Source organism: Protopterus annectens, chromosome 4.part0 (genome assembly GCF_019279795.1).
Source record: "Protopterus annectens isolate FY-2018-M chromosome 4.part0, PAN1.0, whole genome shotgun sequence".
Taxonomy (NCBI): Eukaryota; Metazoa; Chordata; order Ceratodontiformes; family Protopteridae; genus Protopterus; species Protopterus annectens.
Genome location: NC_056733.1, coordinates 154,062,666 through 154,078,144, shown reverse-complemented (window position 1 = coordinate 154,078,144; position 15,479 = coordinate 154,062,666). Strand labels below are relative to the sequence as shown.

At 39.3% G+C, this 15,479-nt stretch overlaps 1 protein-coding gene across 1 annotated transcript in view; it reads left to right on the top strand.

Moving 5' to 3' along the window:
- Window positions 1–15,479, top strand: part of DNAH9 (dynein axonemal heavy chain 9) — a 3,419,770-nt gene that overhangs the window by 1,439,405 nt on the left and 1,964,886 nt on the right. Inside the window, exon 28 of the mRNA XM_044069722.1 lies at window positions 4,200–4,304. Coding sequence (XP_043925657.1) covers window positions 4,200–4,304 — 105 coding nt within the window. The remainder of the gene's footprint in view (window positions 1–4,199; window positions 4,305–15,479) is intronic.

The window sequence follows — 15,479 nt, the reverse complement described above, 5'->3', positions numbered from 1 at the left end:
AAAGAAACTCTAGTGGTATCTCTGCCTGAGTGTGAACCAAATTCCTCAAACCTGCTTCAGAGTTCTTTGTAGGACAAAATGAAAAAAAAGGCACATAAATGTAAATGATGGCAGTCATCCTTTATCTTAAAGCCTTCACTCCTATCCTAAAGCAGGATCTTCTTAAGGTGACGACAGAGAATACTACTGCTGTGTGTCACACAAACAAGGAGGAACATGTTCTTACCCGCACTTCAGGATGGCTGTACATGGCAGGGCGAGAGCCTTGAAGGCATATATATGACTCTTATTGCAGCATGTACCCGCTTCTATGCAAAATGTGTTGGTGGGAAGGCTGATCCAATCCCAAACAAATATACATGAATGGATGATAAACATGCATGTCATTCTGGATCTGACCAAGTTGTGGGGTATGCCAGAAATATACCTGTTTGCCCTCCCATCTGAACAAGCAACTGACAAAGTTCTGTAGCACACTAGCAACACCAAAAGGATGGGAAACAGATGCCCTGTCTCTGAGTTTGACAAGTTTGTTCCTTTACAATTTTTTTCTCCAGTTCACTCTATCTCCAGGGTAGTACTCAAAATAAAGGAGAAAAGACCAAAAGTAATTGTAATAGCACCCTTTTGGCCAAGACAACAATGGTCTTTGCTATACCCAATCCTGGCCTATCTAAGATTGACATCTTGAATTTTCTTCCCTGATTCCCAGTATGCACAAGTATTCAGAAGACACACTAAACATTATGTTGGAGACTAGGAAAACTTACACAAGAAAATCAAACCTATATAAATGAAAGTGATTCACCTTGTGGTGCCAATCCAGGGACCTTGACCCAAGGAAAGCTGAAGTGACTTTGGTCCTGGAATATCTGTCAGACCTTTACAAATCAGTTTCAGCTTACAAATCTATAAAAATGCATGCTTCTGCTATTTCAACATATGTCTCTGTGGACTCCTTTCCTCCATGGTTCCAGATCTTTAATTAAATTTATTGTATTTATTTATTTGTTTGTTAGTTTATTTATTTATTGACATTTGTTGACACAGAAAGTCAATTGGTCAAGCACTCATTTTCAGTGGCGGCCCGGGGAGAAAAGCTCCATTTACAAATCCAAGACAGTACTGTCTACAGCAGCATCCAAAGTTTTCATACAAATTGTCAAAAATTAGAATATATCAAGTGTAAAGTTTTTATACAGTTCTATGGCATATATGATTTTCTAAAGATTAGTAACAGAGTGCAAAATAGGGTTAGTATTATACCTTTTTATTAACAAAATATGTCAACACAGTGACCCATTATAGCTTGATAATGAGATTAGGAGAATCAAATATAAAATAAGATCATAACGTAAACATTTCTTCAAGGGGGCTCTAGCCATCTAGGAAAGTCATTGCTACACTAAGGGATCTGAACTGGGTGTTAAAAAAATAAATAACCCTGCCCCCCTTTGAACCAACTGCTTCTCTCTCCCTTCTTGTCTTGGAAGACACTGTTTTTGCTGGCTATTAACCTCTACCAGAAAGATTTCTGAGCTCCAAGCTTTACAGTACAAAACATTTTCTCATTTTCTGTTTTTTTTTTTTTCAGGACAAAGTTTCTCTTCATGCCTAAAGTGAAATCTGAAATTAGCCTGAATCGGGCTATTCAGCTACCTGGTTTTCTTTCCAAAGCCACAAAATTCAGACAAAAGGGACCCCTTGGTATGACCAGACTGCTGAGATTTTACTTAAAATTGTAGCAGGCGTATGCTGGCACAGATTCAGAAACTTATGCAAGGACAGACTCAGAGGCTTATGCTAGGAAAGACTCAGAGGCTTATGCTAGGACAGACTCTGGCCCACTTTTTTACAGCTACTGCTGCCACCACATCCTTCCTTAGGAGCATTCCTTGAAGCAACTACTTGGTCATCTCTGCACACCCTCTCCAAACACTACAGCCAAGGGGTAGCCTTTAGAGCAAGGACTGGGTTTGCTTTCACTATCCTGCAAGAACTTGTATCCAAATAACCTTCATTCTTTCCCTGAGACATTATGATTTGGGAATCTTCCCAAATTGAGGACTGCTGTATTGAATACATGTGAGTGATATAGTACTTAACAAATATGTAGATGTTGGAATAGATTCAGTGTTGCAGTCCACATACCCTTCCTACTCCTCTCTTTCTGTCCTAATTTCTAGTTTCCTATGGGATGGGGTGGCTCCCTAGTTCCTATTAGATAATGTCTTTATCATTTCTGCATTGGATCCCAACACTTTCTTTGGCTGCTACCTGAAAAGTGGGATTGGGGTCATTTGGGGTGGATGTACAACAGTTAATACTGTACCCACCTTGTCCACTCAGGCTCTAGCACTGAGGTCTTTTCCTTGACTATTTTGGGTGGAAGAAAGATCTAAACATGGCATTGGTAAACATTCTTTATACAGCTAATGTCTTTACACTTTGTAAGAGGACATCAACCAAATTTCAGGGGGAGATTGAAGCTCTGGAATTTGGGTCAACCACGCGCTACCTTGATGGTAGGATATCCCAAATCTACTTGAATATATATATATATATATATATATATATATATATATATATATAAAATATATGGTAGGTTCCCAGCAGAATTTTACTTTACAGACTTCCATGACCGTGGTACTGTAGAATCCATAATTCATTTCAGAATGTTATAATTCCACTGACGCAACTGAAAGTCTGCATTTACGTCCCTTGCCCACTTTTCTACAAGTACAAATTTTAAACACTTGCACATACCTTCCTTCATTACTTTGTACACCTTTTGGTGCATAGCTGACCCTATTTTATGGTTTTCTCCTGGACTATCTCCCTTACGGTCATTATGGAAGAGTCTCCAGTCATAAGATCTCCCAAACCAAAATATAAGCAGTGTCCCAGACTGGAATTAGAATCTTCTAAGCATTGCACTCTCCTCAAGAAGAGACATATCTAATCTTAGCATAATGAATTATTCAGAGACATAGTGTGTTTCATTACACATGCTGAGTTAATGTCAAACCAGAGCGACTATGCACATGGATACCAGAAGGCACTTTTACCCTGAATCAGAGCAGTAACAGCTGGTACCATGCTATTGCTTGCCTGGACACCTGCTGCATTTACTTTTGCAGGAATGCTTTACTTATAATAACATGACTTGCACTTTCAGTAGCAAATCCATAAATCCACATCTTTACTGTTATCACCCCAGAAGTTAGTAAAATTACATTGAGCGATTTCTCATTAATATAATTGATCAGATGTTGCATTGCATCAGATCACTATATAGTTGAAACAGGAGTATTTAAAGTAATAAGATCACTGCAGTGGGATGAGGAAGCTTTGATTTATCCGTTCTGCTGTGTAGTTTTGGCATTTGTATATTTGTAGATGCCAGGATGGAGGAAAGTGCAGGGTAGTTTGCACCTTTTTGAAAGCATTTTTTCTAATGTTTATTCTAATATAAGCAATTAGAAGAAAAATAACTACAGTAATAACTACAGTAAAATTGTTGTTTCTTGTGATTAGTTTTTCAGAAGGTCTTGTCTTTTTCAGTAGTACGATCAAAGAAGAATGGGTTAGGATTTTCTTTTTCTTCCACCAATGTTATGCAGTCTCTGAGTTACTACACTAAATGATGCAGGGGAACCCTTGCAAGCGCATTATTTTAACTTGCATTTTAAATCTGTTCTTGCACTGAAAGACATTTTTATAATTTTGCTTGTGAGTTGGGTAATTGTAATTTTTTTCTTAGTTGATCATGCCGCAGTGACTGTGTATTACATTGAAAGACCATTAACCCATGTGTGTGTATTTGAGTGTAAATATATATATATATATATATATATATATATATATACAGTATTTTATTATATATATATATATATGCAATTTAATAACTTTAATATATATAGATAAAAAGTATGCACACATATATACATGTATACATATGTATTTTTCACATTTCTGTATGTTTTGAGTGCATGCATGATCAGGTTAAAACACTTCTTTAAAAAAAAAAACAATGATGTTTATATGAGTGTGTGCTGCTTTATTGCTTTTCCTAAGTTTGAAAGTATATATCAATCCATCACTGTGAACATTCAATGCTGACTGTGAAAAATGATTATTTTTTTCCCTTTTAAACTTGATTAACTTGTAATTCCTGTATTGCACCTTTTATGTTACAGTCCTGTGGGAATATTTATAAAGGCCTTGCACAGACTGGAGCTTGGGGCTGTTTTGACGAATTCAATAGAATATCAGTGGAAGTTCTTTCTGTAGTTGCTGTACAGGTAAGCAGTTTTACTGAAATGATGGAAATGGATTGAATTTTTTTTTTTTTTTTTGCATTTTGGTTGACCAGACAAATTCTGAAGACGTTAACATTTATTCCTGTAGAAATAGTTTGGATACTGGGATTTAGATTCTTGGAATGTAGGCATGAACTGTGCGTAATCCAAGGCTTGATTCCTTCATCATGGAATATCATCCACTTCAGTGTTGTGAATGTGATTACGGGGCATGTAAAAGTAATATCCCTTAAACTCAAGGCATGCTTTCTCTAGTGATAACTTTATTTCATGTACGAGAGATTTAAAAAAAACTTCTATTCATGGCTCTTCATAGTAAGAATTCACCTTTGCAGCTCACCAACCTGACATTTATTGTGTTATTCCCTATGTTATGTATAAAACCTAGGCCAAGTATAAAGCTTCCTGTAATGTATTGACATTGGCTTTGATGGAGTCTATAGTAGTTTAACTTGGAAAAGTCCATTACTAATTTTGCAGAAATATTATTTTTTGTAGTTTGGCCCGATTTCAGTCTCAGCTAAAACCAAAAATATACAATGAAAATACAAGATTTCCAGTAATAAAAAATAAACATAAGACCAGTTAAAATGGATCACTGAAGGGTCAGAAAGGAGCTTTGCTTGTTCTTTAATAGAAAATGCAGTTTGTTTGTAGCAAAACTGATTGTGTTAAAGCAGGACCCAAAAAGAACAGCTTTTCTTTTTATTTCATTAAAATTCAGTTTATTTATAACAACCTGATTCTGTTAAATTATTTCTCACCCTATTTTCTAAATATATCCAAACCAAAGTATAAAAAGGTCATGCAAAAAAAAAAAAACAGTTAGTAAATACTGCAATAAAGACCAAACTAAGCTAGAGTCTTCACTGTGAAGTGGAGGCACGTGGGATATATGCAAATGAATCTTGAAGGACATACAGATACAAGGCTTCTGAATTTGCATGACTTTTTCCTTTTTAAGTCTTTATGGATACATTCAGGCCAATACCAAGCCTTACCAGCTGTAGGCATTCCATGTTTTGGTCTTTTTCTGACATCATCTGTACAGCATAACTGGATTGTTTGTCTACATTTTAGAATCACAGAACTTAAAATGAAATCTGATGTCTATAAACATTAGGGTGCCTGCAAATGATCCCAAATAACATCCAATCCAAAGTGTAAAAAGATCAAACAAAAGCAAGCCATTCAATAAAAACTGTTAAAGACTCTGCCAAGTTAGAGTCTTCACCATGTAATACCATAATCCTCCTATAGTAGAGTCACATGGATATGTACAATGATAGTTTATTGAAATGCAGTTAGTCATTCAAAGTAAGGGAGATTTTACTAACAGAACATGATTTAGAACACTGGGGAATCTTACAGTATCATCAAAGGGCAAATAAGTTCTGTAATAAGCTATTAGCTGAAAATTAATTCTATCTAGAGTGAGCTATTGTTCAGTGAGACCACTGTGAGCCCTAGCGATCTGCCTGGAGGTAATATGTTCCTTGGCAAACATGGAGACACTATCACTGTTGAAGGTGTGAAAAGTGCAAAAACCCAGGTATAAAGATAGTGTTCTTTTTACATTCAAACCAAGTTTCAATAACCATGTAGAGAGAGATTTTCCAATGCAAGTGTGCCTTTAGATCTATTGTTTAGACTTCTAGCACTGACTAGAGCCACCTTGGTAAGATACAATTTTGGGACTGATGTGTTAGTTACATAGAAATGTCCATCAGCTGGTATATGCCTTATAAAAAGGCACTAGTAGGGCATCAATGGCTTTAGCCAGTGCACAGAAGCACTGCAATGAGGTGCCATCCTTTACAAAGCAAGCTGGACTGTTGAACTATGTCACTCCATGTTTTCACATACTGGATCCCCCTATAATGACACTGGTTACTTAAAGAATTTTTGAAGCAAATTCTCTTTTCTTTGACTCTAAGCATTATTCAAGGTGAAAGCATGTTTCCACTCAGGACTAGTGTCTTACCACATTTGTAACATGAATGGAAAGTTCTGAAATATCTCTGCATATTCCTATGGGTTTCTTTGTCTTATGTCATTCACTGCCATATGCCACTACCTTCTCATAGTCATATTTGTCAGGAGTAAAGTTCCTTAGGGCCCTTGTAATGTCAGATATCCTAGGTCTCTAAAGATGACTCACAGTAACCCTCCTTATCCACCTTGTGAATGACGAGTTAGTGTACCTGGCAATAAAGTTATCGATTACTAAAACCTTTCTATTACTGCTGTGATTTAAAGTGATGAATTTGCAGTGTTTTTGCTCAGGGTGATTCTTTATGGGAGATTTGCATGAAGTATTTGAGTGGCCTGATTCTTGATGAGATTTAGTCTTATTTCTTGGAGGCTTTGGGGCTGATTCATTTACAGCTTCAGCATAAGACATGTTGGTGTGATTAGAGAAAGATTGTGGTGGTGGAGTGTGAAGCTTACAGGACGTGATTAATTAGATCTATTCAACACTAGTGATTCCACCTGTGAGAGGTATAAATAAGTTCATTATTTGTGAGTATAAGGTAGTTTGTATACTATCTTACAAAACTTTGTGATAAAAGGCTGGCAACAGAGGTGAAACCATCAGGTTGTCTTCCATCTGTCCAGCACTTGGGTGTTTAGATGAGTAAATTAAATGCAGCATGAGCAGGTAGGACAATGTGAATGAGAAAATATCTTAAACTCCGAGGAACTACCAAAGAGAAATTTATAATAAGAACATGGAACTAGAGAGCAAACAATTTTAAAACAGCAAAATGGATCGGATTAGTGGACACTCTATTAACTGGCTGTATGGAATAATGATGTGGACAAACTACAAAAGGGCCTCACTGAGACAGATACCTGGTGTCAAAGCCATGGCCTGAAGCTCAATGCCAAAAAGTGTATTGTCATCCCCTTTGGTAAAAACACTGTACACATGAACTACCACATAGCTGGTAGTCTACTTAATGCTGAAAATGTGGTAAGATACCTTGGGACACAGGTGGCCAGTAGTCTCTCCTTTGATAATCACATTGCCACAGTGGTCTGGAAATCTTTCTACGTTGCTCATCTCATCACAAAAGGATTCTCATCCAGAAAAAAAGAGGTCATTGTTCCCCTCTACTCATCACTCATTAGACCCATTATAGAGTACAATGCCCCTTTTTGTATGTACCTCACAAGACATCTACAACAACTGGAAAGACCACAGAAATACCTCACAAAGAGGATTACTGGCCTCAAACAGATGCCCTGTGCAGACTGTCTCAAAAAACTACAGCTTTACTCCATTGCATATCGCCTACTCAGGGGCGATCTCTGCCTAACATACAAAGCTATGTCAAACCCAGAGCTGTTGGACATGCTCCACTTAAACAAATCCCAATCCCTCCAAGCTACACGCTCTAGGGACCTAAACCTTGTCACCACAATAAACAGAACATGCTGGAGGGATAGATTCCTGTCCCAGAGACTTCCCATACTCTGGAACAGACTACCTATCTATGTCAAACAGAGCTCCTCATTAGCACTCTTCAAGAAAAATCTTGATGATTGGATGGGAAATGGGAAATTCACCCCGGGATCACTTCTGTGGCTCTGCTCGACAGGGGCACAGGAAAATAATTTTCTTGGGTGGCGAAAGCCAGGGTACATTTTTTGGCTAGGCTTGTATGGGCCCTAGGGCCGATAGTCTAGTACCTACCTATGAACCTATGAATAGCAGGGTAAATGTATTTAAATACCTTAAAGGAAGATACTTCACAAAACTATACTTTTGTGCTTACTGACAACAACAACCAATAACACAGGAAAAGGAGGGATTAATGTGATCAAATTATCATAAGGGGCAAACAGCAAAAGATGCACCACTTGCATTAAAAACAGAACAAGAGCAGGATGAATGTATAGGTAAACAGGGTTGAAGGATGGAGAAATAAGACACTTGGCTGCGATGCTGAACAACCTGCAATTGCTTTAAAGAGATTATAACCCTAGAACTAGCCTGACTCTCGCCCTCCTCACAACTGGACCACTTAAATTGCAAAATGCAGTGCAGCTATTTACTGGGTTTACTAATATAAGCTTAAATATTTGAGCTAAGCAGACAGACTAAGGAAATTAAGTTAATAATAGAAAAAAAATATTCCCTTATCTCTGTTGAGTGGCTTGGAACTATCTCATACCAACAGCGGTTCAAAAGGACTTAAAAAAGCAGCTTGAGAAGGTGGGAAAATAATCATCTCTGAGATCACGCCAGCTCAAGGGAAAAAAGCCATGTTCATGCAACTGTCCTCTCCATGAAATGGGAACCAACAAAATAAGATGTTACTGTGTCATTGTTCAGAAAAGTCTATATCTTTAAAGACGTGTATACTTTATGGACTCATTTGAACCCAGATCACTCTGCTATGTTTGTGATGCTTACAGTTCTGTAAAATAAATTAAAGAAGAGATGAGGACATACACAAAAATTTTTGAAAGAACATTTTCTGTTTGATAAGTGACAGATTGAAAAACAGGTTGGTATGCAGTATACGTGATGAGAACATAACGTGAAGCTTATTGTTGAAATCTAATTTAACCCTAGATAAAACAATACAGACTGCAGTGTCAACACTAACTACTGCAAAGTATACCATATAATTGTAAGATGGCTTGGCCCAGTGTGCTGTTAGCAAGATAGGTGCTGAACCTACTTTCTTGATACCTAGATTTTGTTGTTGCAAATCTTTGCATTAGCTAGTGGTTGTAGGTTTAAAGAAAAGTTTTTCTCAAGGTGTGGTAAGAAGTACTGTAGAGGAAGTGTGCATAAAAGGCAGCCTGACATGTAATACTAATAAGAATATACTTACAACAGTTGAATTGTATACAGTAGGCACCCAACTACGTGCTCAGATTAGAACCTGCAACTGATGGAGTGCAGAGTACAAAGTATATAATCATATAATCAATGAGAAGTGTGTCACTCTGAGGGTATTCAGTGTGAGGTTGAAATTGGAACCAGTCAGCAGTATCAGGTATTTCTGTGAAAGGCTATGTAGAATTGTTTCAACATGTACAATTTAAAAAAACAAATGTTCTGTTAAACCGTATTTAATAACAGGTTAATTGCCAAGGGAATGATTAGAGTGTCAGTAAGTGTGTGTGTGTGTGTGTGTGTGTGTGTGTGTGTGTGTGTGTGTGTGTGTGTGTGTGTGTGTGTGTGTGTGTGTAGTCAAGCCAAAAAAGAAAGCAACCAACAACAGTAAGTGAGCTTAGCTCATTTCACAAACCATAAAATATGCCACTAAAATGACAGCACTGAAAAAGTTGATATTACTTAAGGATACAAAATAAAAAAGCTCTTCAAAGTAGCAAAATGGAATGAACCTGAAATTGATGGAAATAAGTCTGATATTTTGCAGATTGAGTTTTTTGCAATTTATTCCTAAGGAAATGAGAAAACTTGCAAACAAAATGGTGACCCAGTCCACAGACTATATCATAATAAAGGTCGTGTTAAGGAATGATGCAACACAACTGTTAAGACTTTTTTTTTCCTGCTACTCCTCTCCTACCTTGAGTGTTTTTCTGTCACACTGTTACATTTATTAGTGTAGTAAAGGTTTCTTTATAGTTAGTATAGATGATTAATCTTGTTAACTAGAGTTGTCTAGCTAACTTTCTTCATTAAGGCCTTAGGCCTTTTTTGTATTATCATCTTTATCTAAAAATGTTTAAATATTGATTTATTTTGTATATTGCTAATCTACCTTTGTACTTGAATGTTTTCTTTTGGGTCTTCGCTGTGTCAGAGTCTGTTCATTTAAAAAAAAAATGCTTGGAATGTGGGCACAAACTACGACCCAAGACTCACATTCCAAATGTGTTTATTTCCTTGGTGTCATGCCCCTTGATGTAGACAGCCAGTCTTATGCAACATTTAGCACTAGGGACCTTCAAACCAGAAAGGACAAACTTGTTTTAAAGCAGCTTCTTCCAGCACAGACATGGACTATCCCTTCATCTTCTTCCCTTCTAAAAGCGATAAATCTATATTGAAGGGACAGAAGAAAGGCAGAGAAAAATAAAAAGATAAAGAAGACAAAGAGAGAGAGAGAGAAGGAAAGGAGCAGGTCTCCCTCTAAAACATCCAAAAAACATTCCTAGGAAATGGCGACCTCGGTTTGCTCTGATCCCAAGATTCCTTGAAGATCTGATGACCCCATGGGCCTTATCTCCATGTGCCACCAAGAACAGTGAGTTATAGGCCTCAGTCACTGATATTGCAAGAATTGATAGGATGATGAGGAAGTGCTTATCCTGGTACTGTCCCCTATGACGGTAAAGAGTACTGGGCAACTTACCCCTCCCTTCCAGGTGTGCGTACTGACTCACCCTTTGGGTTTGGTATTATTGGATCTAACTGGAACCGAAGTACCTTTGTTGGTGCTGGATTTGCTTAAGACTTTGATTTTGACTGTTTCCCTCTCTCTCGACTCTGATGTCTTTGGATCAAGATGAGACATGGAGCTGAAGCTTTGGTGCTGATTTTCTGGGTGAGTAAACTGACAGAGATTCTTGGAGATGTCTCTCCTTCTCAGAACTTTGGCCCTGGATAGCTTGCATCCGAGACTGGCTTTTGGACAAGGGGTTGGTGATGCTGAGGGTTTCCTCTCATTTTCAGAATGGAGGGAGTCCTCTGTGATGGTGGCAGCCTCAGCCTTCAAGACCTTTGAAGGGGAATTGGCAGATACTAAAGACAAGATATCTTTAACCAGTTTGGTTCCACACAAACCACAATGGCAGTCTGTTTCTTCTCCTCTTGATCCTGTCAGACAGGGACAGCTGGTACCAAAGTCTTCTGAGTAAGTTTGATTCATCAGTTCCCTGTTTGATTCTGACCTCTCAACTGTTCTCCCAGAAGGTGCCCGCAGAAAAAGAATATGCAAACAGAAGCATCTAGACGCTACCCAAGATTCTTTCACTAAATATACTGACTTAGAGTAAGGAGAGAGGGAGGGAGGGTTCCCTTCACTCCCTCTCTGAAGATGCCACATTCAGTGGTATTCTACAAGTAATGAAGCAGAGAAGGAGGTTGGTCTTCCCAAGACCCTTCACCAGATGAGTTAGTATTCTTAGAAGTTTTTGGTTTCAGGCAAATATCATCCTGGGTGGTACCTCCTATTGATCCACTTATCGAGTATGTGGTTCACAAATCACAGAGTACTTTCTGACTGTATAACCAAGACTTTCATGGTCCATTTTCTAAAAATGCCTTTCAGTGCTTCTGAATGGTTGCCTGACTGCTGAACTCTGGAGGCAGTCTTGGGTGTTAAAAATAATATCCAGGAAGGACCCTGATAGAATATTGTCTGCACCAACAGAGACAGGAAGCAGTGGAGTAAGGGTCCACCAGTAGATGCTATATTGGTGGCAGCAGCCACCAAGAAAGAGTTATCAGAAGAAAGCTCCTCTGTTCATTCTCCTAACAGAGAATCTAGGGTGAAGGGCAAATTTGCGAAGTGGGCCTACACATCAGAGACTTTTGCCCTTAGACTGTTGAACTATATAGCTCATTTAACAAGATTCCCAAGAGACTTGACTAAAGAGATCAACAAGTCCCTCTTAGGGTGTTGCTAGTAGGAGGTTCAGAAAACAGTAGACTCCCAGCACTTCACCCTACAATCCTCCTGTAATGTGGCCATGTGTTTCCTCTCTAATGCAGCTGATGGTATGATCAGAACAGCAGGCACTGGTATTACCATGTGTCACCATGCCTGCATGCGGCTTTGTAACTTTGTGGAAAGCTTTAAGTCATTCTTTGTTAATCCCCCTTATGATAGTTCCACCTTATTTGGAGCAAAAGTCAAGGATTCACTTACCGGGAGCCCACAAAATGGAAAGACTTTCTCTGCAGTGGGAATATGCTTTTCCACCTTGCAAAGGACTTGCTCTAGGAACCAGAGGTTGGGGAGTATGTGGTTCACAAATCACAGAGTACTTTCTGTGACTCCCAAGGTGACAGCCCTCATCATAGCAGAGGGGGAGGCAATTTTAATAGACAAAACCCAAAAGGCAGAGGGGGACTGTATAACCAAGACTTTCATGGTCCATTTTCTAAAAATGCCTTTCAGTGCTTCTGAATGGTTGCCTGACTGCTGAACTCTGGAGGCAGTCAGGGGATACCTATCTCTGCACCCTCAAGCCTGGCACAGATTAACTTCAGATTCTTGGGTGTTAAAAATAATATCCAGAAGCTATTCAATCCCCCCTTTCTTCCCACCTCAAGAAAAGAAGAAAGTCACTGATGTTACACCCAGACATCCAGAGTCATCCAGCTGGCCCCTCATAACCAGATAGAATCCAGAATCTATTCCAGGTTCCTTTTAGTACCAAAAAAGACTGGGGACCTCAGAAGTATTTTTGATCTCAGCCACCTAAATCAGGTTGTGAGACAGACAAAGTTATGTATGATCACAGTATAGTCCATTTACCCTCTAATGAGGAACGATGATTGGATGTGCTTCATAGATCTCCAGGATGTCTGCTGTCACATCAAAATTTCAAAGCAAGAGATTTCTCACCTTCCAGCAGAGAGCCAATCAGTACAGATTCTGGACACTGCCATTAGTCTCAGGACAGCCCTCAGGGTGTTCACCAAGATAATGGCAGTAGTAGCAGTGCACCTGTGCCTACTGGGGATACAGGACTTCCCGTACCTTGATGACTGGCTCCCCAATGACCATCTGTTACTAATGCACGTACTACAGTTGCTTCTGGACTTAGGAATATCTGTAAACCTACCAAAATATCAAATAACTCCAACACAGAATAGAGTTCCTAGGAAGCCACCTAGACAACAAGCTACAAATAGCCAAACTTCCCCACTCCAGAGTTCTGTCACTTTGCCTTACAGTTTTTCATGTACTGCATCACTCATCACCACCAGTGAGTATAGTTCTGCATCTCTTAGATCTCATGGCGTCCACAATATTAACAATCCCCTTAAGCAGATACTTTATGACAGTGCTGCAGTGGACTTTAGCAGTACAGTTGTCTCAGTCCATTCATGCTTGTCATTCAAAATTCAAATTACTTAGATCTGCAAACAACATTGCCTGGTGGATAACACCCTCATCTGTGACTGAGGGCTGCCCATTCCAGGAAGAATTATTGACTGCAAAAGTAACCACAGACACACATCTTCCAGGGTGAGGGGACGGGATTTCAAAGGGAGAATGGCCCAAGGTACATGGACATCACTAGAGGTCAGTCAGGACCTTTTCCCTAAGGGTGTGATCTCCATACAGCTGGACAGCATGACAGAGAAACTGTACATCAACAAACAAGGAAGAACCCATTCTCATCCTCTATGTCGAGAGGCCATGAGAATCTGGTGAGTGGTGATGTCTTTGCAATGCTTTCTAATGGTAGTGCACATCCCAGGATTCTCCAGTGTGCTCGCAGAAAAATTGAGCAGGACAGTTTTGATGCCTCATGAGTGGTATCTCAGTCCTACAGTGACACAAGTAATTTTCAGTCACTGGGGCCAATCTTGCTGTGACCTCTTTGCATCCTGTCTAAATAACAAAATGTAGCTGATATTTTGCTCTGATCCTTCCACAGGGATAGTCCCTGAGAGATGCTGTGGTCCACAGTTGATCCCCAGGCCTCCTGTGTGCCTTTCCACCTTTACCCCTAATGAACAAATGTATATAGAAAGCAAGACAGTGCAAGGCCAGGGTGATCATTGCCCCTTTTTTGGCCTTGATAGACATGGTTCCCCTACCTATAGCCTCTGCTAGTACATACTCCATGGATGTTGGATTAGGGTTACCATACATCCGGGTTTCCGTGGACACATCCTCTTTTTGGGCTCCTGTCCGGGAGTTTTTTGAAAATTCTGTGATTTGCCTGGGTTTTTCAAAAACCCGGGCAAATCGCAGAATTTTCAAAAACCAGACATCCCTATTTCAGCGGGATTGTCCTGGGACTGGCAGTCTGATCCCGAGTTCTGCACTGCCGGTTACAGTCCCAGCAAAACAGCCTCCACTTTGTTTTTTTTTTTTTGATTGGCCCATATACTGGTATACCAGCCAATGAAAAAATTGCAAAACAGAGCTCTGTTCAATGCAGAACTGCTTGATGTTCTGCACTGAACAGAAGAGGGTCTACTGTGCGAGTTTTCGATTGGGTAGTATACCGGTATACGAGAAAATCAAAAAATCGAAAAACGGAGCTCTGTTCAGTGTGGAACTGCTTGATGTTCTGCATTGAACAGAAGAGGGTCTGCTGTGCAAGTTTTTGATTGGCTCATATACCAGGATACGGGCCAATCAAAAATCGACAAACATGGAGCTACTTGTCTTTAATGCGGAACTGTGATGTTCCGCATTAAAGACTAAAGACCTTTTTTTTTTGGGTCTTCACCTAGTTTGAAATGTCCTGTCTCAGGCACCATTTGAACCTGCTATCTCAGCAGATCTAAAATTCCTTACTTTGAAAACAATTTTCTTAGTGGCAGTGATATCAGCCAGACAAATCTCAGAGTTACAGGCACTTTCATGTAATCCCTTAAATTTAGTGTTTCATAAAGATATTACTAAAGAACTACTAAAAAACTGAAACCCACCCCATTGGCCGACGATAACCACCCGGCAGAATTTCTGCAAACCACAGCAGATGCTATAGCATATCCAGTAGCCATACTCATAATCAGATCATTATAAGAGAGCCTAGTTCCAGCTATTTGGAAAATCTCCCGCATTATACCTTTACACAGGGGAGGTAACTCAACCAAACTTACTAATTATAGGCAAATTGTTATCCTGTCCCCCTTATCTAAAATACTAGAAAGGACTATACACACCCAATTAATGGCCTACCTTCACATACACAAGCCATTATCAAACACTCAACATGGTTTCTGCCCCTCTCACAACACTACTACAGCCCTCATGCCCCTTGATAAACACAATGTACCACTATAGAAAAAATGGACAATTTATATCTGCCACATTTTTAGATTTGTCCAAGGCCTTTGACATGGTCAAGCACAACAAACTCATCAGCATCCTCAGCACCCTAAATCTTAGTCACTCTTCTATCACGTCTTAAATGTTACATATCAGGATGACAGCAGGCCGTCCAATGGCAACACCAACTTTCCCCTCTTTT